The sequence below is a fragment of the Oncorhynchus masou genome, chromosome 12 (assembly GCF_036934945.1).
Source record: "Oncorhynchus masou masou isolate Uvic2021 chromosome 12, UVic_Omas_1.1, whole genome shotgun sequence".
Classification (NCBI taxonomy): Eukaryota; Metazoa; Chordata; class Actinopteri; order Salmoniformes; family Salmonidae; genus Oncorhynchus; species Oncorhynchus masou.
In genome coordinates this window covers 37138915-37162108 of record NC_088223.1, presented here as the reverse complement: position 1 = coordinate 37162108, position 23194 = coordinate 37138915, and the positions used below count along the sequence as shown (strand labels likewise).

The window sequence follows — 23194 nt, the reverse complement described above, 5'->3', positions numbered from 1 at the left end:
AACAATGGAATGTAGTTAGTATATACTACTTTTTTTTTATTTTATCTACCCTCCCTCTTAGTTATATAACAACATCTAGAGCGTAAAAGAGAGACACCCTCTATGAAGACTACCTACATTGTCCTTGGCAAGTGGTGAGACCTTTGAATAGCTTTTAATAGAGCATGCAGGTGATCTTCAGTGGAGAGGGGTTGACATTGGTAACACCATGTTTTTCACTAAAATAATTTCAATCTGCAGTATTGCTTTACTGATCAGTGCACAGTGAGTCTGTACATGTTTAAGTTCAGAACAAGCCTGGACCCGCCTGGTGGTGCGGCATGCCACAGGAGAGTTGAGTTAGGTGTAGTGGGTACTGAATGCTATTCTAGCAGGAGTAAGTAACACATTTTTACCAGCGTGCTACTTTGTGAGCATAGTGAATGAAGGAGAGGATAGCTTGCCTGGCTACCCAGACTCCTTGCTCCTGCCAAACGCTAGCCAAGCTCAGACGTTAGTTTCCTCTCCACTATAGAGTACCACAGTATGAGTCATAATGGTATGGTTCCAATCGTTTTTCCACCATTCATTTTTCCTATAGGGATTTTAGAAACACTTAAAATAAGGTCTGTGTAGGCTTACCCTGGTGTGACATTTTGATAACCGTGTAAATCTCGTTAGGACAAGGTGACTTATCAATATATTCACATGTATCTCCCCCCCCCCAAAATACAAAATGAAATGCTAATTAGCTGCTAATGTGGCTATCATAAAGAACTACAAATGCCTTGACAATCTGGACGAGACTGCCAAACTGAGGAAAAGGTACGAATCTCTGGATGAGCTATCTAATGTTAAATTTAGTCATGAATAAGTTGGCTACATTTCTTTAAATTGACAATTCTGTGAACTTTCTTGTGCAACTTTTAATTGACACAATACCTGTTAGCAAGAGATGAGATGCAGAGATCTGTAGTCTTTCATGATGCCAATTAGCATTTTCGAATCTAAGAGTAAATAGAGGCGAATATATTGATGAAAGTCACCTTGTCCGAGAGAGATTTTGAGAAAAAACAAACACTTTATATCGGAGTGCCTATCTGCCCTCTCATTGGCTAGAATGGTCCCACCTGATCTTGCCTCCTCCCAACTGCCTTCCAGTTTTGAAGACATTTCAATTCATTGATAGAGTGGCCATCTAGTCAATTTAATGGGTAATCTGCGCCTTCAATGAACATGAACACATTCGGGGCAGTCTGATTGGTCCAGAAACCAATGGGTAGGGCCACAGCCAGATCACACCTGGGTGAAGTGGGCATCACTAGTTACCACAGCCACAAAGTCTTAAACCATGCCTATTTCTACAATTTCTCTTCTTAAAGGTGCAATATGCAGAAATCACTCTGCCATTTCCTGGTTGCATAAACGTATTATATTTTTAGCTGTTGGAAGCTGGTGTAAAAGACACAAAATCTTAAGAACTGGAAGCATAGAAATAGCGTACAAGAACAGCTCGCCCGCTTCTTAAACTTGCTTTCAATGAGAATGACATCTAAAAATCACATTTCTATTTTGATTTGGACAGGGCATCCAAAGAGTTACATATTGCAGCTTTAAAATGTGATTTAAGCCTTACCTCACCCCTAACCTTAACCACACTGCTAACCTTTTTCCTAACTCCAACCTTAAATTAAGACCAAAAAGCATTTTTTTCCCCATGAATATTTCAGATACAGCCCATTTTGTGACTTTGTGGCTGTGCTATCTAGTGGAAACCGGGTAAAGCGGAGGTTTGAAAATTCATCATTGGCTTTGATACTGTGAGTGGTTAGAGATGATTCAATATCTGATTACCTTGTTTTGTACAACACCCCTTGTGCCCCTCCTCACCACAAACAACTTCAATGATGGCAGTCTCCGACTAAAGGATGTAGCGAGCAGCGGAAAGAATTTAGTGTGAGTCGTCAAGCTAGAGGATAGCAGGGCTGTGGCATGAACCTCCATCTACAAGACAAGCCTGATACCTGTCCTGTACGTACCATAACATTCAGGCCCATAAAGACTTTTTTTTCTTTATGGGCCTTCAGAGTGGCGCAGCGGTCTAAGGCACTGCATCAGAGTGCTAGGAGGCAGCACTACAGACCCGGGTTCGATCCCAGGATGTGTCGCAGCCGGCTGCGACCGGGAGACCCATGAGGCAGCGCAGAATTGGCCCAGCGTCGTCTGGATCAGGGGAGGTTTGGCTGGCCGGAATGTCCTTGTCCCATCGCGCTCTAGCAACGCCTTGTGGCGGGCCGGGCGCATGCATGCTGACTTCGGTTGCCAGTTGTACGCCGTTTCCTCTGACACATTGATGCGGCTGGCTTCTGGGTTAAGCAAGCAGTGTGTCAAGAAGCAGTGCGGCTTGGCAAGGTCGTGTTTCGGAGGACCCATAGCTCTTGATCTTCGCCTCTCGATGGGAAAAGACTGTAACTTCATTAGAATCTAGTGCGTTATACCAATGCATTATTTCAAATAATGGCTATGAATACAATTTGTGTTTATTTGCGAATCTCTCTCTTTCCTTTGCTTTCTCTCTCCATCCATTGACACGGACGCACGCACGCTGCCCTAGGAGAGGAGTCCATGCAGACTCCCCTAGCTGTCACACTGGCTCTCTGTCCACTGGCCTCTCATATACCACTGTGCCTCCCCTGACATCTGCACCTCCTCTGGCTCCCTCTGTCCTCACAAATAACATAGACGCACACAGACACACACAAACATTCCAATAGGAAATAAGAGGAAGGAGGATGGGACAGCAGCAGCTGCGTGGACTGAAACAGAGGTTGGAGAACCAGACGTGTGACCAGAGGGCGGACAAACTGTCAATCAACCATGATTAAAATAGCAGTTGGATAGAAGCACTTTCCCTGTACATCTCTCTCACTCCCTCTGCTCTTTGCCTCTCTCTCGCTCTCTCTCTCTCTCCTCTCTCTGTGTGTGTGAGATGGGTGTCAAGGACATTGTTTTTGTATTTCAAATATAATCCCATTAAACTTGGCCATTTTATTATAGAATTTTAGATCTCTAACTCTCATCTGTCTAGGCATACCCCTTTAAACACATACACACATGGAATGTACACTATCCCTGACACACACACGCATGCATATACATCCACAGGAATGCACACACAGAAACACACACACACATACACACATGGAATGTACACTATCCCTCACACACACGCATGCATATACATCCACAGGAATGCACACACAAACACACACACACATGCATAATACATCCACACAATGCATGCATATACATCCACAGGAATGCACACACAGAAACACACATACATATATGGAATGTACACTATCCCTGACACACACACGCATGCATATACATCCACAGGAATGCACACACAGAAACACATACACACATACACACATGGAATGTACACTATCCCTGACACACACACGCATGCATATACATCCACAGGAATGCACACACACACACACTACTTCCACACTATTTCACCCTCACCTCCTGTCTATCTGTATAACCGTCAAGCGGACCTAAAACATAAACCCCTCCAGTAATCAACAACTTGCCATTTTTAAGGGCATGACATTTCGTGGTTGGTTTTGCATATGAGCAACTTTTTAAAGCAAAAATACATTTGAAATGTTTTAGTATTTCTGTGTAATTGTTCTCTTACAGCTTATATATTATATTTTTCAAACAAGATAATAGTAATTTTGATGTATGCTATTCAATGGGGCATATAGTCAATGTTTCCAAATCCACTTTGATGCTCTAACAGTGCAACGGTGCTTAGTGCCGACACAGTAAGTCATATCCACTCGGTGGCCAGTTTAGTAGGTACACCCATCTTGTACTGGGTTGGACCCCCTTTGCCTCCAGAACAGACTAAATTCTTTGGGGAATGGAAACATTGCTCACTTGGTATCAAAGGGCCTAACATGCCAGGAAAACATACCCACACCATTACACCACTGCCACCAGGCTGTACCGTTGACACCAGGCAGGATGGGTCATGCTGTTTACGCCAGATCCTGACTCCCATGATGCAACAGGAAGTGGGATTTGTTGGACCAGGCAATGTTTTTCCACTCCTCAATTGTCCAGTATTGATGATCGCGTCGCCACTGGAGTGGCTTCTTATTGTTTTAGGCTGATAGGAGGGGAACCCGGTGTGGTCATACCCGATCCGTGACAAGGATCGACGAGTTCTGCGTTCCAAGATGTGCATCCGAGATGCGCCGTTATTTGCCTGTTAGCTTGCATGATTCTTGCCATTGTCATTTGACCTCTCCACAACGAGCTGTTTTCGCCCACAGGGCTGCCTCTGACTGGATGTTTTTGTAAACACACTTGTGCGTGTGAAAATCCCGTCCGTTTCTGAGATACTGGAAGAGGCTCGCCTGGCACCGGCGATCATACCATGCTCAAAGTCTCATAGGTCACTCGTTTTGCCCATGCTAAAGTTCAATCTAACAGTAACTGAATGCCTCCATGCCCATCTGCCTGCTTTTATATCTGTAGGAGCGATCCATTTTCTTGAACGGGTTGGTGTACGCAATAAACTGGCCACTGAGTGTATAAGAAATGGTATACACTGTAGGTGCATCATTGCTGTGCCTGTGTTTAGTATAGATTATGTAATAGTGTATATAGATGGTGCCTTATATACCGACTACACTGCCATTGCAGGATCATGAAAGAAAGAAAGATGACAGAGAGATATGAAGCGAGAGGAAAGAAAGAGATACGAGAGAGATGAAGCTAGATGAGAGGAAAAAAAGAGATGAGATGAGATGAGAGATGAATCTAGAGATGAGAGATGAATCTAGATAAGAGAGAGAGAGATGAGAGAGAGAATTGAAGCTAGATGAGAGATGAATCTCGATAAGAGAGAGAGATGAGAGATGAATTTAGATAAGAGAGATGAGAGATGAATCTAGATATGAGAGAGAGAATTGAAGCTAGATGAGAGATGAATCTAGATATGAGAGAGAGAATTGAAGCTAGATGAGAGATGAATCTAGATAAGAGAGAGAGATGAGAGAGAAGGGGGTAGACAGACCCTTTCCACTTCTTCCTTCCCCTCTCTATTTTTACAGCTGATTTGCAGTTCCAAATGCAGTACCCTGTCTTTTTCTCTCCGATCCACCTCTCCTCCGTCCCCCTTTCCGTCTAATTAGTCAATCCCCTTGACCTCCCCCTCCTCCCTCTTCCCTCTCTCCTCTTTTCTCAGCATCTTATTGTGAGTCATCCCGTCATCCCCTCCCCCTTCTGTCACACATTTTTACCCCCTCCCTGTTTTCCTCCTTTGCTCTCCCTCTCTCTCTCTCTCCATTTCTCCCCCTCCCTCTGTTTCTCTCCCTCTCGCTCCCTCTCTCTCCAGTATTTTCTGGCTAGCCCTATTAGGCGGAACATACAGACGTCAGGTAACGATGGAAAATCCTCATTCTCTTCTCTTCCTCTCTCCATTTTCATTCTCCAGACTTTCTGTCATCCCCTGTTTTATTCCTGCATCTGGTATTGATTGCATCCCAGTAGCAGAGATGTTCTGTGTTGGAGTGGGTTGGGGTGATGCTTCTGCTTGCCTAGTTCTGTATGTGAGGTGTTACCGTTGTGTATGCTAACTAATGTGTCAGCCCTGAGCACTGAGTTCTAGGTATTTTATTGTTTCACTGTGAGTGTGTGTGTGTGTGTTTACTGTGTATACATGTGTCCGTTTCTATAAGAGCATTTTTGTATTGTCTGAGTTCTTTTGACGGTGCCTCTCTGTGTATGTGGAGAAAATGTGATTTGTGTTTGAACTAGCAGGTGTGTCTATGAGGCAGGTAGAGGAAGGGAGAGCTCTACATGTCTCTGTGTGTGTGCGTGTTTGTGTGTTTTTGAGAGACAGTGAAGGGGATGAAGAGAGCCTTGAATGTCTGTATCACTATGTGTACGGATGCGTGTGTGTGTGTGTGTACAGTGAATGTGTGAGAGAGAAGAAGAGGGATAGTGTCAGCGTCTGCAAAAGTGTGTGTGTGTGTGTGTGTGTGCCGTGCGTTAGACTGCTCTCCATGCGTCTGTGTCAGTCCAATCGGTGCCAATCCTGCGAAAATAAGCCTTCTGCTTCTCTTTCTCGCTCTCCCCCTGCTCTCCTTTTTTACCACACCAACCCTCTCCTCCATCTCTGAATCTCCCCTGTTCTTCAGCCAAAAGGAGGGATTTAATTATTTATCTATTTTTCTCCCCATCACCCCAACCCCTTCCCTTCTCCCTCCCTCTATCTTGCTCTCTCTGGGTATTTGTGCTGAGTGCTGCAATCTACAGTAGGTTCGGTGTGGACATGGGTGTCCTCATAAGGCAAGCTGCTGGGGGGGAGGGGTTATATAACTTACGGCTGCATTCATATGAGTCCCGATAAGGGGGCTGATTGATGATGGGCTGAAAGTGGATAGGGATTTATGCATATTGTGGCACCATTAAATTACAAGCATTTACCTGAACAACATATGGTTAAATACATTCATAGTGACTGAAAACATAGGGGCTGAAAGGAATGTATGATATATTTGTCCACCACAAAAATGTCTGTGGAAAACACACAGCGACGTTCATACGTTTATCGACAGCAATGCTCAGCTGCTGCAACATTTCAGTCTTATTGTGAAAACAGAAGATTACGTAGCTGTGCAGTTCTGGAGGGATCCTTGTTATTTTGTTGATCCAAATAAATGACTATTAGGGGCTAATTACTATTAAGAAGGAAAATGATAATGACATCATATGGGTACACCATAGGGCAGGGATGGCCAACTTTGATGGTGGTGGAAGCCACACAAAAATCTGAGCTCATCTTGAGGTGCTGCAGTGGCTCGCGGATCTGTGTACCCACATCCATACGCACACATGCAGTCAGAGCCCAGCCCTGCATATTTTTCTCTCTGCCCCATGGCAAAATGAGTAGAATTGCATGAAATGAGTTATAAAATTGCAAAACCTTCTTAACTGTGTATTTCTGGATAAAGCTTGTCAAGGTGGGCTAGGCGCTGATAGTCCGATCTTGACCAATGGCAGTGGCGGATTCCCTGTGTCTCATTGAGTCGTGAGCCAGGTGACTAGGAACAATATTGTCATTTGGCTTGAGTCACTCACCACCGATTCCACAACTCTCAGTCCTGACAGCGGAATAGTGTCTTGAGTGAGCAATGTTTTTTTAGCATCATGGACTCCATCTAACCTTCTGGCACACGACATCGTAAAATCAATTCAATTCCTACTGTTGGATGTCTTGCAACTTTACATGTTGGAATGCTCTCATAAATCATGACGGGTTTATAGCCATCGTAATGTCCCTCTCTGCACACTTGCTTTGCACTTTCATTATTCATTTCCTTACTGTATGCGCAAATGTAATGGTAAAAATAGATCTCTTCCCCCCTCTTGCTCTTTCTTTCTCTCCTTCCCTTCGCTCTCTCTTTCACAGGATGTCAATTGTGAGCATCATTGCGAGGGAGATCCTGGACTCCCGAGGAAACCCCACTGTGGAGGTGGACCTGTGCACAGAGAAAGGTGATCTCTCTCATGCCTGTCTGCAAAGCTGAGCATCACACCACGCAAAGAGAGCTAAGACTAGCCAAAAGCTATGATAAATTCTATAGAGGACCTCCCTAGCTTCTCTCTCTCTCTCTCTATCTCTCTCTCAGGTCTTTTCAGGGCTGCAGTGCCCAGTGGAGCGTCCACAGGTATCTATGAGGCTCTAGAGCTGAGGGATGGAGACAAGAGCCGCTACAAGGGCAAAGGTTTGTTTGTGTTCTTGCGCTCGCAAGTCCACGTATATCTAATGCTGGAGTAAACAGATTGATGTTTGTCTCTCCTTCACCGTCTTCTCTCCTATCTGCCTTCTTTCTCTGCTCCTAGGTGTGCTCAAGGCAGTGGGCCACATCAATGACACTCTGGCTCCTGCCCTCATAGCAACGGTGAGTTGGGGACTGTGTTTTGCCAGCTAGGTGACAGGGCTCATGTTGTAGTGTGAGTACATATTGATCTGCAGATAACCATCACCTCCAGGTGGACTTTTCAGGAAGCTGAGTGGATGTGATTGACCTATCCAGACAGGCGTAGATAAACGAATGTGTGAAGATGGACCAAGGACAGTGGAAGAAAAAAAGAAATGTGTTTGATGGTCACAAACACCAGATAGGTGCAGTGAAATGGGGATGTGTTGGTATGAGTGATTTTAAGAGTATGGAGCAATTGTTCTGTGTGTATCTATGAATCAGACAGCTGCGCCACAGACAGAGAGAGAGAGATTTATGCCGAGGCAGATTTGAGGGGACAATAAATCTCAGGATGCTGTCAGCCAGTAAAAACACATTGATGCAACGTACGAAAATCACATTGCCATTGTGCTGCACTTATAGAACGTAGGTATAGGATGCATGTAGAAATGAGACGAACATCTTACAACTTAATGATGTTGTACTCTGATTCTTTACAAGAACATCTGTTATACCTATGATATGTGCAAGAGGTAATACTTTTGAGGGTTTGGCTCCTTGCTCAAAGGTGGCTACAAATATGAGATCTTTTTTTGTGTGCAGTCGCCATGTGTTGCGGGTTATCCGTTCATTTGTTGAAGAAGGGATTGGTCCTCGATGACATATCAATTGAAATAACGTTTTAATATGCTTATAAATATATGTCCCATAGGGTATCAGTGTTGTGGAGCAGGAACAACTGGACAACACGATGATTGAAATGGACGGCACAGAGAACAAGTGTGAGTCTCCAGGTTCCTACCAGAGAAACAGATCAAATGTGTCAAGCTGTATCCCCTGATCAATTCAGGTTCACCATTAACTGAAAGAATGGGCTTTTGTCCGAACCTAGATTTTGGTAGCCCTTTTGGAATTTATCACATTTCCTTCATCGTCGACAGCTCAGTTTGGTGCAAATGCTATCCTGGGAGTCTCCCTGGCCATTTGCAAGGCTGGTGCAGCGGAGAAAGAGGTCCCCCTGTACCGTCACATCGCTGACCTGGCGGGAAACACCGAGCTGGTGCTGCCAGTTCCAGTGAGAGACACTACTTATATAACAACTGTCATATCAGAGGAGGAGGTGGTATAGCATAATAACAATAATTAACACTGAAATATAATGGTATGTATGATAAAAGTAACATATACGGTATATGAAAAAAATATGGGAAATGTACTGCACCATACGTGCGGAACATGGGTATTGGCCGAAAGGCTAATTCCCTTCTGTATCCTCTCATCTCCTTTCCAGGCGTTCAACGTGATCAACGGCGGCTCCCACGCGGGCAACAAGCTAGCCATGCAGGAGTTCATGGTACTTCCTGTCGGGGCGGAGTCTTTCAGGGATGCGCTACGGGTGGGCTCGGAGCTGTACCACACGCTCAGGGGGGTGATCCAGGAGAAGTACGGCCAGGATGCTACCAACGTGGGTGACGAAGGGGGGTTCGCCCCCAATATCCTGGAGAACAGTGAGGGTAAGTGTAGCAGGGTTGATTTAGAGAATCACAGTCCTGTGAGGGGCAGACCTGCCTGAGACCGATAAGCCCAGTTGTCACCCTCAGACTACAGGGACTTTAATGATAAACTCAGCAAAAAAACAAACGTCCTCTCACTGTCAACTGCGTTTATTTTCAGCAAACGTAGCATGTGTAAATATTTGTATGAACATAACAAGATTCAACAACTGAGACATAAACGGAACAAGTTCCACAGACATGTGACTAACAGAAATGGAATAATGTGTCCCTGAACAAAGGGGGGGTCAAAATCAAAAGTAACAGTCAGTATCTGGTGTGTCCACCAGCTGCATTAAGTACTGCAGTGCATCTCCTCCTCATGGACTGCACCAGATTTGCCAGTTCTAGCTGTGAGATGTTACCCCACTCTTCCACCAAGGCACCGCATTTCTGGGGGGAATGGCCCTAGCCCTCACCCTCCGATCTAACAGGTCCCAGACGTGCTCAATGGGATTGAGATCCAGGCTCTTTGCTGGCCATCGCAGAACACTGGCATTCCTGTCTTGCAGGAAATCACTCACAGAACGAACAGTATGGCTGATGGCATTGTCATGCTGGAGGGTCATGTCAGGATGGGCCTGCAGGGAGGGTACCACATGAGGAGGAGGATGTTCCTTGTAACGCACAGCATTGAGATTGCCTGCAATGGCAACAAGCTCAGTCCGATGATGCTGTGGCACACCGCCCCAGACCATGACAGACCCTCCACCTCCAAATCGATCCCGCTCCAGAGTACAGGCCTCGGTGTAACTCTCATTTCTTCGACGATAAACCCGACTCCAACTATCACCCCTGGTGAGACAAAACCGCGACTCGTCAGTGAAGAGCACTTTCTGCCAGTCCTATCTGGTCCAGCGACGGTGGGTTTGTGCCCATAGGCAACGTTGTTGCCGGTGATTTCTGGTGAGGACCTGTCTTACAACAGGCCTACAAGCCCTCAGTCCAGCCTCTCTCAGCCTTTTGTGGACAGTCTGAGCACTGATGGAGGGATTGTGCGTTCCTGGTGTAACTTGGGCAGTTGTTGTTGCCATCCTGTACCTGTCCCGCAGGTGTGATGTTCGGATGTACCGATCCTGTGCAGATGTTGTTACACGTGGTCTGCCACTGCGAGGACGATCAGCTGTCCGTCCTGTCTCCTGTAGCGCTGTCTTAGGCGTCTCACAGTACAGACATTGGAATTTATTGCCCTGGCCACATCTGCAGTCCTCATGCCTCCTTGAGGCATGCCTAAAGCACGTTCACGCAGATGAGCAGGGACCCTGGTCATCTTTATTTTGGTGTAGAAAGGCCTCTTCAGTGTCTTTTCATAACTGTGACCTTAATTGCCTACCGTCTGTAAGCTGTTAGTGTCTTAACGACCGTTCCAAAGGTGCATGTTCATTAATTGTTTATGGTTCATTGAACAAGCATGGGGAGACCGTGTTTAATCCCTTTACAATGAAGGTCTGAAGTTATTTGGATCTTTACGAATTATCTTTGAAAGACATGGTCCTGAAATGGGTCCGTTTCTTTTTTTTGCTGAGTTTATAATGGTTAAGCTGTTAGATTCCCGAGCGAGACATCCGCGGTACAAATCTGTTTTTAAAAACCTTTTGCTATGTGCTCCTCTGAACACGACTCTGGTAACCCTTTGACCAGAGTTCAAATTATACATTCTCTTGGTGGCTGTTTGAAAATAGTGGACTGTGCCAATGTTAATATACTGTATGTGCATTTACACCACTAGACAACATTTTCTCACCCACAAACTACTCTACGCTACAGAAATTAAATCCTGAGGTGGTAATGAGTTTGCAACCTGCCTCTGTGACCGTGTCTGCTCATCTGTATGTTTGTCACGATGTGTTCTCATATTTCCCAACAAGCCAAGGCAATGTGTATCAGATGATCTTTGGACTGACACTGTGTGTGTGTGAGTGCTTAAGCTTGTACTTGAGCTTGCATTGGTGTGTGCGATAACACTGGGCCTTGGGCTAAGAATGATGCCGCTATCCCACTATTGAATAAGTAGCTAGGTGTGACAGGAAGTCAGAACCCTGGCAAGATCAAAAAAGAAGTGTGAAAAGCCTAAAGGAGTGTCAGCTGTAGCCTCTTAGAATAGATTTTGGTCTGTAGTATCTCTCAAGCATCTAGAACAGAATCGTGTGTGTAGTCTTGCAACCTTTCTGCCTCACTCTCAACCCCACCCCAGCGTGGATACTTGACTATTTCTGCTTTCAGCAACACAGCAGCATCATCTCACCAAACAAACGACAAGACAAGTTGGCTAAAGCAGAAACGGAGTGGTTCAGATTAGAGGTCGACCGATTATGATTTTTCAACGCTGATACACATTGTTGGAGGACAGAAAAAGCCGATGCCGATTTTTGAAAATGTATTTGTAAAAATGACAATTACAACAATACTGAATGAACAATTATTTTAACTTAATATAATACATCAATAAAAGCAATTTAGCCTAAAATAAATAATGAAACATGTTACATTTGGTTTAAATAATGCAAAAACAAAGTGTTGGAGAAGAAAGTAAAAGTGCAATGTGTGCCATGTAAGAAAGCTAATGTTTAAGTTCCTTGCTCAAAACATGAGAAAATATGAAAGCTGGTGGTTCCTTTTAACATGAGTCTTCAATATTCCCAGGTAAGAAGTTTTAGGTTGTAGGTATTATAGGAGTTATAGGACTATTTCTCTCTATACCATTTGTATTTCATATACCTTTGACTATTGGATGTTCTATATAGGCACTTTAGTATTGCCAGTGTAACAGTATAGCTTCCGTACCTCTCCTCGCTCCTACCTGGGCTCGAACCAGGAACACAACGACAACAGCCACCCTCGAAGCAGCGTTACCCATGCAGAGCAAGGGGAACAACTACTCCAAGTCTCAGAGCAAGTGACATTTGAAATGCTATTAATGTGCAACCTGCTCACTAGCTAGCCATTTCGCATCACCGGGGGCAAACTACCTGCCCTCCAGGACACCTACACCACCCGATGTCACAGGAAGGCCATAAATATAATCAAGGACAACAACCACCCGAGCCACTGCCTGTTCACCCCGCTATCATCCCGAAGGCGAGGTCAGTACAGGTGCATCAAAGCTGGGACCGAGAGACTGAAAAACAGCTTCTATCTCAAGGCCATCAGACTGTTAAACAGCCACCACTAACATTGAGTGGTTGCTGCCAACACTGACTCAACTCCAGCCACTTTAATAATGAGAATTGATGGGAAATGATGTAAAATATATCACTAGCCACTTTAAACAATGCTACCTAATATAATGTTTACATACCCTACATTATTCATCTCATATGTGTACATATATACTGTACTCTATATCATCTACTGCATCTTTATGTAATACATGTATCACTAGCCACTTTAACTATGCCACTTTGTTTACATACTCATCTCATATGTATATACTGTACTCGATACCATCTACTGTATCTTGCCTATGCCGCTCTGTACCATCACTCATTCATATATCTTTATGTACATATTCTTTATCCCCTTAAACTTGTGTCTATAAGGTAGTAGTTTTGGAATTGTTAGATTACTTGTTGGTTATTACTGCATTGTCGGAACTATAAGCACAAGCATTTCGCTACACTCGCATTAACATCTGCTAACCATGTGTATGTGACAAATAAATTTGATTTGATTTTGATTTGATTTGATTTCACATCACATCGATACACCAGCCTAATCTCGGGAGTTGATAGGCTTGAAGTCATAAACAGCAGAGCTGCAGGAAAAATGCACGAAGGTGCTGTTTGAATGAATGCTTATGAGCCTGCTGGTGCCTACCATCGCTCAGTCAGACTGCTCTATCAAATCATAGGCTCGCATTTCTGTGTTATTATGTTAGAATTAAGTCTTAGGTCATTAATATGGTCGAATCCGGAAACTATCATCTCGAAAAAAACAAGACATTTATTCTTTCAGTGAAATACGGGACCATTCCGTATTTTATAATTTATCTAACATTTATCTAACGGGTGGCATCCATCAGTCTAAGTATTCCTGTTAGATTGCACAATCTTCAATGTTATGTCATAATTACGTAAAATTCTGGCAAATTAGTTCGCAATGAGCCAGGCGGCCCAAACTGTTGCATATACCCTGACTCTGCGTGCAATGAACGCAAGAGAAGTGACACAATTTCACCTGGTTCATATTGCCTGCTAACCTGGATTTATTTGAGCTAAATATGCAGGTTTAAAAATATATGCTTCTGTGTATTGATTTTAAGAAAGGCATTGGTGTTTATGGTTAGGTACACGTTGGAGCAACGACCTTGGCTTCTTACTGCATTCGTGTAACAGGCGGGCTCCTCGTGAGGCAGGTGGTTAGAGCGTTGGACTAGTTAACCGTAAGGTTGCAAGATTGAATCCCTGAGCTGACAAGGTGAAAATCTGTCGTTCTGCCCCTGAACAAGGCAGTTAACCCACCGTCATTAAAAATAAGAATGTGTTCTTAACTGACTAGTTAAATAAAGATTAAATAAAGTTGTAAAAAATAAAATAGGCAAAATCGACGTCCAAAATGACCGATTTCCGATTGTTATGAAAACTTGAAATCGGCCATTCCGATTAATCAGCCGACCTCTAGTTCAGATGCTAGGTAGAGTCTACCCTTACACCCTTCCTCTCTCATTCTTTCTTTCCTTCCCTCCTTCTTATTTCTGTCTCTCCCTTCAGCGTTGGAGCTGATAAAGACAGCCATCGAGAAAGCGGGCTTCACGGATAAGGTGGTGATTGGGATGGATGTGGCGGCGTCCGAGTTTTACCGCGAGGGAAAATACGACCTGGACTTCAAGTCTCCTCCGGATGCTAACAGACACATCAGCGGAGAGGAGCTGTCAGACATCTACCAAAGCTTCGTTAACGACTACCCAGGTAGGCAGACGGTTATTTGACACCTACAAGATTGTTAATTCAATCGAACATGAATTTTATTTATTTATTTTATTTGAGAGTTAAACAAAAAACACACACAGTGCATTATTTCTTTAAAACTAGACTGATAACACAATAAACAATTGTTCTCAACTTGCCTACCTGGTTAAATAAAGGTGAAATAAATAAAAATACCTTTGTCCCCTTTGTAGTGGTGTCCATCGAGGACCCATTTGATCAGGACGACTGGGCCGCCTGGTCCCGCCTAACCGCTTCCGTGGGCATCCAGGTTGTCGGGGACGACCTGACGGTGACCAATCCCAAGAGGATAGAGAAGGCTGCCGAGGAGCGGGCCTGCAACTGCCTGCTGCTCAAAGTCAACCAGATTGGCTCTGTCACTGAAGCCATCCAGGCGTAAGTGACCCCATGTCACATGACCCCACGTCACATGACCAGTCAATCAATCACGTTGATATACTTGTATATAGATGTCAATCTCTGTCACTTGGCCGGGCTAGGTTGTCCTTGAAAAAGAGATGATTTACCTAGTAATATATAGAAGGAACACTGTGATGCTCTATAATAAGTTTATGTAGCTCTAATGACGTAGGTCTGTGGTTCCTCACTCTGGTCCTTAAGTAACCCCAACAATAGCATTTTTATTGTAGCCCAGGACAAGCAGCTGATTCAACTTATTATCAGGCCCTTTAATGAGTTGAATCAGGTATGTTTGTTCAGGGCTACAACAAAAATGTTTGCTTATAAGGGTACTGGAGGACAAGAGTTTGGGACAGCTGAGGTAGGTAATTTTGATAAAATGTCACGGTCTTGGTCAAATCTGATTGTCACGGGTCTTGGTTATGTGTAATTCTAACTGACTTGTCTGGAAGGACCCATACAGATCCGAACGCGACTGCTGCAGTAGTGAGAAAGAGAAATGTTGTAATTTATGCTGCTGCTCTTGTTAGCCAATCATGAGTCGTCAAAGCGGCAATAGTCTACAGTCATATAGAGCCTGGCTCTTTCTGTAGCAAAAGTTAGACATCTAATCAATGGAAGATGGACGGAATGAAAAGTTAAAGGTGATGGATAGACTACAATGACCAAGAGCCAACAGATAGGCTACTACTTAATATTCTGAATATAGAGTTGTTGTTATTTGTAACTGTAGGATTATAAAGTAAATATAATGCAGCTAACGTTAGCTAGCTTAATTAGCCTCTCCCGGTTTGAAACAGTCAAGACAGGTGCAACGTCATCCTATTTGATGATAAATAACCTAGATTTGGCAGCTATTAGTCTACTAAAGCGCAAGTCGGCTGGTTGCTGTCTCTCGTCTCTCGCTCCCTCCTCCCGGTGTCACTCGCTCAGGGTACGGCCCCTCCCAGCTCCGGTTAATAAAGTAGCTTAACATATGACTTTACTGCTGCTTCCCTCACTTGGATCGGACCGGGTCTGGATCCGACTAGGTCTATACGGAACAGGTCTAGTTGTCATCGGTTCGGAATGGGTCTCTATATTTACAATTGTTATTTTGGGCCCGGGTGGGAAAGCCCCAGGTCCATTTAGGAACGGTTCCAAAATACCTCTAGTAGGTAGGGTTCAAGTTAAGTGTGATGTCATTCATACACATTTATGTAGCGTCAATCATCACGTCTGTCTCTTGGCCAGGTTGGAAGTCCTTGAGCAAGGGATGTCAATGGTGGTTACATGCTCAAATAAAATATAATTTAATTAAGCAAATAATGAGCTTTTTTACATTCACATGATCATCAATCAGTCATATTTATATAGCCAATACTTCCATCTATATACCTGTCAAATGTTACAACACTCATAGCCATCAATCATTGACCTTTTACAGCTATCCATCATCTATAACTGTTGTCATCAATCTTGACCATAGGTACAGCCAACAGTCATTGAAAGTTGTTCAATTAAAATGTATTAATATAGCCGTTAATCACTTTGAATCCTACATTCATTTAACTATCCTTTTGGTACCCTCTCTGACAGTCTATCGCCCACACCCCACCTATCCTCGTTGTCTCACGCTTATTCTACTCTCCATCTCTCTCTATCCCTCTCTCTTTATGTCTCTTGCTTACTCTCGGTTTCGCTATCTCTCTCTATATATCTGCCTGACGCCTTCTCTCTCCCTCTCAGGTGTAAGCTAGCCCAAGCCAATGGCTGGGGAGTGATGGTCAGTCACCGTTCGGGAGAGACCGAGGACACTTTCATCGCTGACCTGGTGGTGGGGCTCTGCACTGGACAGGTACACACTCACTCAGAGAGATGCGGAGCATTCCACACAGACAGAGGTCCCTGATCATTATACAAATCTGACCACAAAATTGTATCGCTTTCCCTAAATTTGTTCTAATTCTCTCTCTCGCTCTCAGATTAAGACAGGAGCCCCGTGTAGATCTGAGAGGCTGGCCAAGTACAACCAGCTCATGAGGTCAGTGTTCAAACATGATCGTCTTTAGCTATCCTGACAAATGCTATTCGGTGGCTTATATTGCTTCTTGATGGAATTTGCACCTCAAAACAATAAATCATTTTTACACTGTGTGTACAATTCATTAAGAACACCTGCTCTTTCCATGACAACACCTGCTCTTTCCATGACAGGCTGACCAGGTGAATGCTATGATTCCTTATTGATGTCACCTGTTAAATCTACAGGTTAAATAAGGATTTGTAAGCCTTGAGACAATTGAGACATGAGATTGTGTATTTGTGCCATTTAGAGGGTGAACGGATAAGACAAAATACACTGAACAAAACTATAAACGTGTAACGGATCTGAAACGGCTAGCTTAGTTAGCGGTGTTCGCGCTAAAATAGCGTTTCAATTGGTGACGTCACTTGCTCTGAGACCTTGAAGTAGTGGTTCCCTTTGCTCTGCTTGGGCCGCGGCTTTTGTGGAGCGATGGGTAACGATGCTTCGTGGGTGTCAGTTGTTGATGTGTGCAGAGGGTCCCTGGTTCGCGCCCGAGTATGGGCGAGGGGACGGTCTAAAGTTATACTGTTAAATTGATGCTGTTGACCCGGATCACTGGTTGCTGCGGAAAGTTGCTGATTAAACAGCATGATCATTACACAGGTACATCTTGCACTGGGGCCACTTTAGTTGTGTAGTTGTGTCACACAACACAATGCCACCGATTTTTGGAGAGTGTGCATTTGGCATGCTGACTGCAGAAATATCCACCAGAGTTTTTTCCAGAGAATTGAATGTTAATTTCTGTCTGTAATACATCAATTTTGTGGGGAAAACCTCAACTCATTCTGATTGGCTGGGCCTGGCTCCACAGTGGTTGGGGCCTATGCCCTCCCAGCCTACCCATGTGAAATCCATAGATTAGGGCCTAATGAATATATTTCAATTGACTGATTTCCTTATATGAACTGTAACCCAGTAAGATCGTTGAGATTGTTGCATTTATATTTTAGTTCAGTATATTTAAGTGCTTTTGAACGGGGTATGGTAGTAGGTACCAGGCGCACCGGTTTGAGTGTGTCAAGAACTGCCAAGCTGCTGAGTTTTTCATGCTCAACAGTTTCCTGTGTGCATCAAGAATGGTCCACTACCCAATGGACATCCGGGCCAACGGCAGAACAGGGGTCGAAAATTGCTCATTGATGAAAGAGGACAAAGGACACTGACACGAATTGTGCAGCATAACAGATAGGCTACAGTTTGTCAACTGACAGTCCAGTACAACATTGGTGCTCAAAGACCCATAAAATAATGCCCAACTCGTCGTACCTTGAGACGAATGGGGTATGGCAGCCAACGATGTACAGAGTTCAACTTCTTTCCTCAAAAAACAAGAACAACCACAGTTTGCTAAGGAACGAAAACACTGGACACTGGGGAATTGGAAAAAGATTGCTTGGTCTGATGAATCTCGGTTCCTGCTGGCAGGACTAGGGTATGGCGAAAACCACATAAGTACATGCATCCATCATGCCACGTGTCAACATTGCATGCTGGTGGTGGTGGTGTGGAGCGTTTTCATCCTTGATAAAAGTGGAGCAACGTTTGAATGCCGCAGGATATCTGAACATCATTGCCAATCAGGTGCATCCCTTCATGGTGTATCCATCTGCAAATATATTTTTTTTCAGCAGGATAATGCCCCATGCCACAAGGCTAAGATTGTCCAGGAAAGATTCCATGAACATGACAGTGAATTCAGCTTACTGCAGTAGCACGCCCAGTCACCAGATCTCAATACAATTGAGCATCTGTGGGATGAGATGGAACAAGCTATTCGGAGTAGAGATCCACTCCCAGCCAACTTGACACAACTGTGGGAAGCATTGGAGTCCACATGAGCCAGCATCCCTGTGGAACGCCTTCGACACCTTGTAGATTCCAAGCCCCAGTGAATTGAGGCTGTTCTGAGGGCGCAACGCAATATTAGGAAGGTATTCCTAATGTTTTATACCCCCCATTGTATTTCCATAAAAAACACTGCAACTCAAAGGAATAATAATACGCTTCTATTATTGCATGTAAGCATACACTAACATATACTGTGTAGAGACCAACAAGCTACTGTTACAGGTCAACAATCCCTCAAAGTAAGAATAGGAGTAGGACCACATTGCACCAAGACACTGATCGAACGTACGTTTTACTTTCCACCTTGAATGGTTTACGGTCAGGTTAGTAGCATTCAGTTACTGTAAACTGAACCTAGACCTGTACCTGCATATAAGGCCAGCTTCCACCCTGAGTGTGACGAAGCGCAGCCCAGGAGCGCAGCCCAGGAGCGTATTCATACACATCCCACTCTAAAACAGCGTCGCTGAGCTAATTGCTGTAACACTCATGCTAACACGCCAATGTCACCCAATGTCACCCCATGAGAGCCAGTCAGAGCGCAGACAGCACCTGGGATCCGCTCAGGGTAATCCCATTGGGCTCTTAGCAGGGCAGGGAGGGCCTCTTACCCAATCATAGCAGCATTAACCGATAACAGCCACTATAACACCCTGATCACTGGGTTAATGGTCCAGGTAGAAGTTGCACAGTTCTAGAATCTGATTGCCTGACTCCTAATAATGATCACTGGGTTAATAGTTGCAGGTGGAGGTGTACAGTGCATTCAGACCCCTTTTCCCACGTTGTTATGCTACAGCCTTATTCTAACATTTTATTCAATAGTTTTTTCCCCCCTCATCAATCTACACACAATACCCCATAATGACAAAGCAAAAACTGGTTTTGAGAAATGTTTGCAAATATATATATGTATTTTGTTACTGAAATATCACATTTACATAAGTATTCAGACCCTTTACTCGGTACTTTTGGTGAAGCACCTTTGGCAGCAATTACAGCCGTGAGTCTTTTCGGAGATGACACTACAAGCTTGGCACACCTGTATTTTGGGAGTTTCTCCCATTCTTCTCTGCAGATCCTCTCAAGCTCTGTCAGGTTGGATGGGGAGCGTCGCTGCACAGCTATTTTCAGGTCTCTCCAGAGATGTTCGATCGGGTTCAAGTCTGGGCTCTGGCTGAACCACTCAAGGACATTCAGAGACTTGTCCCAAAGCCGCTCATGCGTTGGCTGTGTGTTTAGGGTCGTTGTCCTGTTGGAAGGTGAACCTTGGCCCCAGTCTGAGGTCCTGAGCACTCTGCAGCAGGTTTTCATCAAGGATCTTTCTGTACGTTGCTCCGTTCAGCTTTCCCTAAATCCTGACTAATCTCCCAGTCCCTCCCGCTGAAAAACATCCCCACAGCATGATGCTGGCACCACCATGCTTCACCGTAGGGATGGTGCCAGATTTCCTCCAGACGTGGCGCTTGGCATTTAGGCCAAAGAGTAATCTTGGTTTCATCAGACCAGATGATTTAGTTTCTCATGATCTGAGAGTCCTTTAGGTCCTTTTGGCAAACTCAAGTGGGCTGCCAAGTGCCTTATACTGAGGAGTGGCTTCCGTCTTGCCACTCTACCAAAAAGGTCTGATTGGTGGAGTGCTGCAGAGATGGTTGTCCTTCTGAAAGGTTCTCCCTGACCAAGGCCCTTCTCCCCCAATTGCTCAGTTTGGCCAGGCGGCCAGCTCTAGGGAAGAGTCTTGGTGGTTCCAAACTTCTTCCATTTAAGAATGATGGAGGCCACTGTGTTCTTGGTGACCTTCAATGCTGCAGACATTTTTTGGTATCGTGCCTCAAGACAATCCTGTATCGAAGCTCCATAGACAATTCTTTCTACCCCATTTCTTGGTTTTTGCTCTGACATGCACTGTGGGACCTTATATAGACAGGTGTGTGCCTTTTCAAATCATGTCCATACAATTGAATTTACCACAGGTGGACTCCAAGTTAAGATAAGAATACCTCAAGGATGATCAATGGAAACAGGATGCACCTGAGCTCCATTTTGAGTCTCATAGCAAAGGTTCTGTAAATAAGGTATTTCTGTCTTTTCTGTCTTAGACACCTTTTTTTCGCTTGGTCATTATGGGATATTGTGTGTAGATTTTCTTGTTTTTAATAATGCTGTAATGTAATAATGTGGAAAAAGTCAAGGGGTCTGAATACTTTCCAAATGCACTGTATGTAACCCCAGATCTAGGATCTGATTGCCCAATTACAGCAGCATTAACCAATAATGGCAACTATATTTCCCTGATCACGGGGTCAGCTGCAGGTAGAAGTTGCCCCCTAGTCTAACCACAGATCTAAGTTCAGATTGCCTGGGCTTTTACCTAGAGCATATGGATGTCGGATGCATTTACCTGTTGTATCACTCTTTTCCCGTTCTCTCTTTGTCCATTCTGTTGGTCTCTTTAGGATCGAGGAGGAGTTGGGGGATCAAGCTCGCTTTGCGGGCTATAACTTCAGAAACCCCACTGCCCTGTGAGACCAGACAGACCGACAGACAGACCGACACATCACCGCCGACTATACTCAGAGACTCTAAACTACATGCACAGAAGAACTACAGGGTAACATTAAATATGTACAGTTAACTCTGATTTTGAGACACATAGACTGATAGACAAAAATGTAAAGAGACCGACTGACTGACTGACCGACAGACACAAACATGAAAATAGAGACACACAAGTGTAGAAATGAAGCCTGAGGCACACCTAAGCAAGACTGAGATGAGTGTCAATGAAAAAAAAGAGAAAATGAAATACACACAAATAATTTGTTTAAAAAAATGAAATACACACTGCTGTATACAACAACAAAAAACACTGACCGATGGCCGACAAGGACAGACTAACTAGGTGGACTGAGGAGAAAAAAAAAGGAATACATATTGTATTGCACAGTTGTTTGCTTTTTCACCCATGATGACACAAACTGAACTCTCCCTCCTTCATCCCCCTCTCTTTTCTGGCCCTGCAGTCGTCCCTTGTTCTTGTTGTTGTTTCTTGGTTACCTCCACACTCCCTCTCCTGGTGTTGCTATGATTGCAGAAATGATCCTATTCCTCCACGCTTGAAGTCCCAATTTCCCCTTTCCCTACTTTCCATTGATTCCTCTGTCAAAATACTTGCTGTTGAAAGACAAAACTACTGTCATGAAAAAAATACATGTGAAATAAAATTATTGTAATTTACAGTTTCAACCACATTGGTGTCTTTTTGTTTTGTTTGTTGGATTAATATCAGTGTTGTACAAATCTAGATCAGTTTACCCTCCCCTAATCTTAATGTTACACAAAAATGACCCTAGATCAGCATATGGGGGGCAATTTTTTCCTACATCATGTAAATGGAAAGGTTTGAATAGTGAGAGAAGTAAATGACTGAAATGTTAAAATCTTTTCTGGTTCTACAACCAATGCACATACATCGCTGTGCTCTACTTGTAGTTCTCAATATAAGACACTGGAGGGCAACAGAATGCTCCCACTGTCACACACAACCTTCCATGTAGTCGTCAAATAAATACACAGCAGATGACATACACTTGATGTAACACTATAACACTATTTTGTGTTTGGCAAGTGAATTGATTATATCACATTTGTTAACTGCTTGTAAATCCAATGTTAATTTTCAGCAGCGGACGATGGCAGAGTCCGGGATATTTTTTGTTGTTGAACAAACGTGAGATCACTTCTACACCAAAAAAAAACGAGTGTCAAAACATTATGAATACCTGCTCTTTCCATGACAGACTGACCAGGTGAAACCAGGTAAAAGCTATGATCCCTTCAATCAGTGTAGACAAAGGGAAGGAGACAGGTTAAAGAAGGATTTTTATGCCTTGAGATATGGATTGTGTATGTGTGCAATTCCCGAAGGAGAATGGGGAAGAAAAAAGATTTAAGGGCCTTTAAACAGGTTAGTGTAGAAGTTGCCAGGCGCACCGGTTTGTGTCAACAACTGCAATGATGCTGGGTTTTCCCATGTGTATCAAGAATGGTCCACCACCTAAATAACATCCAGCCAACTTGACACAAGTCATGGTCCAGCATCCCTGTGGAATGCTTTCGACACCTTGTACAGTCCATGCTCATACGAATTGAGGCTGTTCTGAGGGCAAAAGGGGGGTGCAATGCTCTTAATGTTTTGTTCAGTCAGTGTATATCTATTGAAGGTATACTTCAGGATTTTGGCAAAACTACTCCCCTAGAGTCAGATACACTCCTGGATACAATTTGTATGTCTCTGTGTTCAGTATGAAGGAAGTTAAGCTGTGTTTACACAGGCAACCCCATTTTTATATTTTTCCACTAATTTGTCTTTTGAGCAACCCCATCATA

At 44.0% G+C, this 23194-nt stretch overlaps 1 protein-coding gene across 2 annotated transcripts; it reads left to right on the top strand.

Moving 5' to 3' along the window:
- Nucleotides 1–27: 27 nt before the first annotated feature.
- On the top strand, nucleotides 28–22044 carry LOC135549994 (gamma-enolase). Of its 2 annotated transcripts, none has more exons than XM_064980414.1 (12): nucleotides 28–134; nucleotides 7475–7560; nucleotides 7695–7790; nucleotides 7909–7967; nucleotides 8701–8770; nucleotides 8930–9063; nucleotides 9280–9502; nucleotides 14251–14448; nucleotides 14661–14862; nucleotides 16615–16723; nucleotides 16851–16909; nucleotides 21262–22044. In XM_064980414.1, the coding sequence occupies exons 1-12, from the start codon at nucleotides 103–105 to the stop codon at nucleotides 21329–21331; spliced, it is 1338 nt and encodes a 445-aa protein (XP_064836486.1). In that variant the 5' UTR covers nucleotides 28–102; the 3' UTR covers nucleotides 21332–22044. The 2 variants fall into 2 exon arrangements, with proteins under 2 accessions (XP_064836486.1, XP_064836487.1); XM_064980415.1 differs by lacking the exon at nucleotides 28–134 and adding an exon at nucleotides 5332–5438.
- Nucleotides 22045–23194: the final 1150 nt, after the last annotated feature.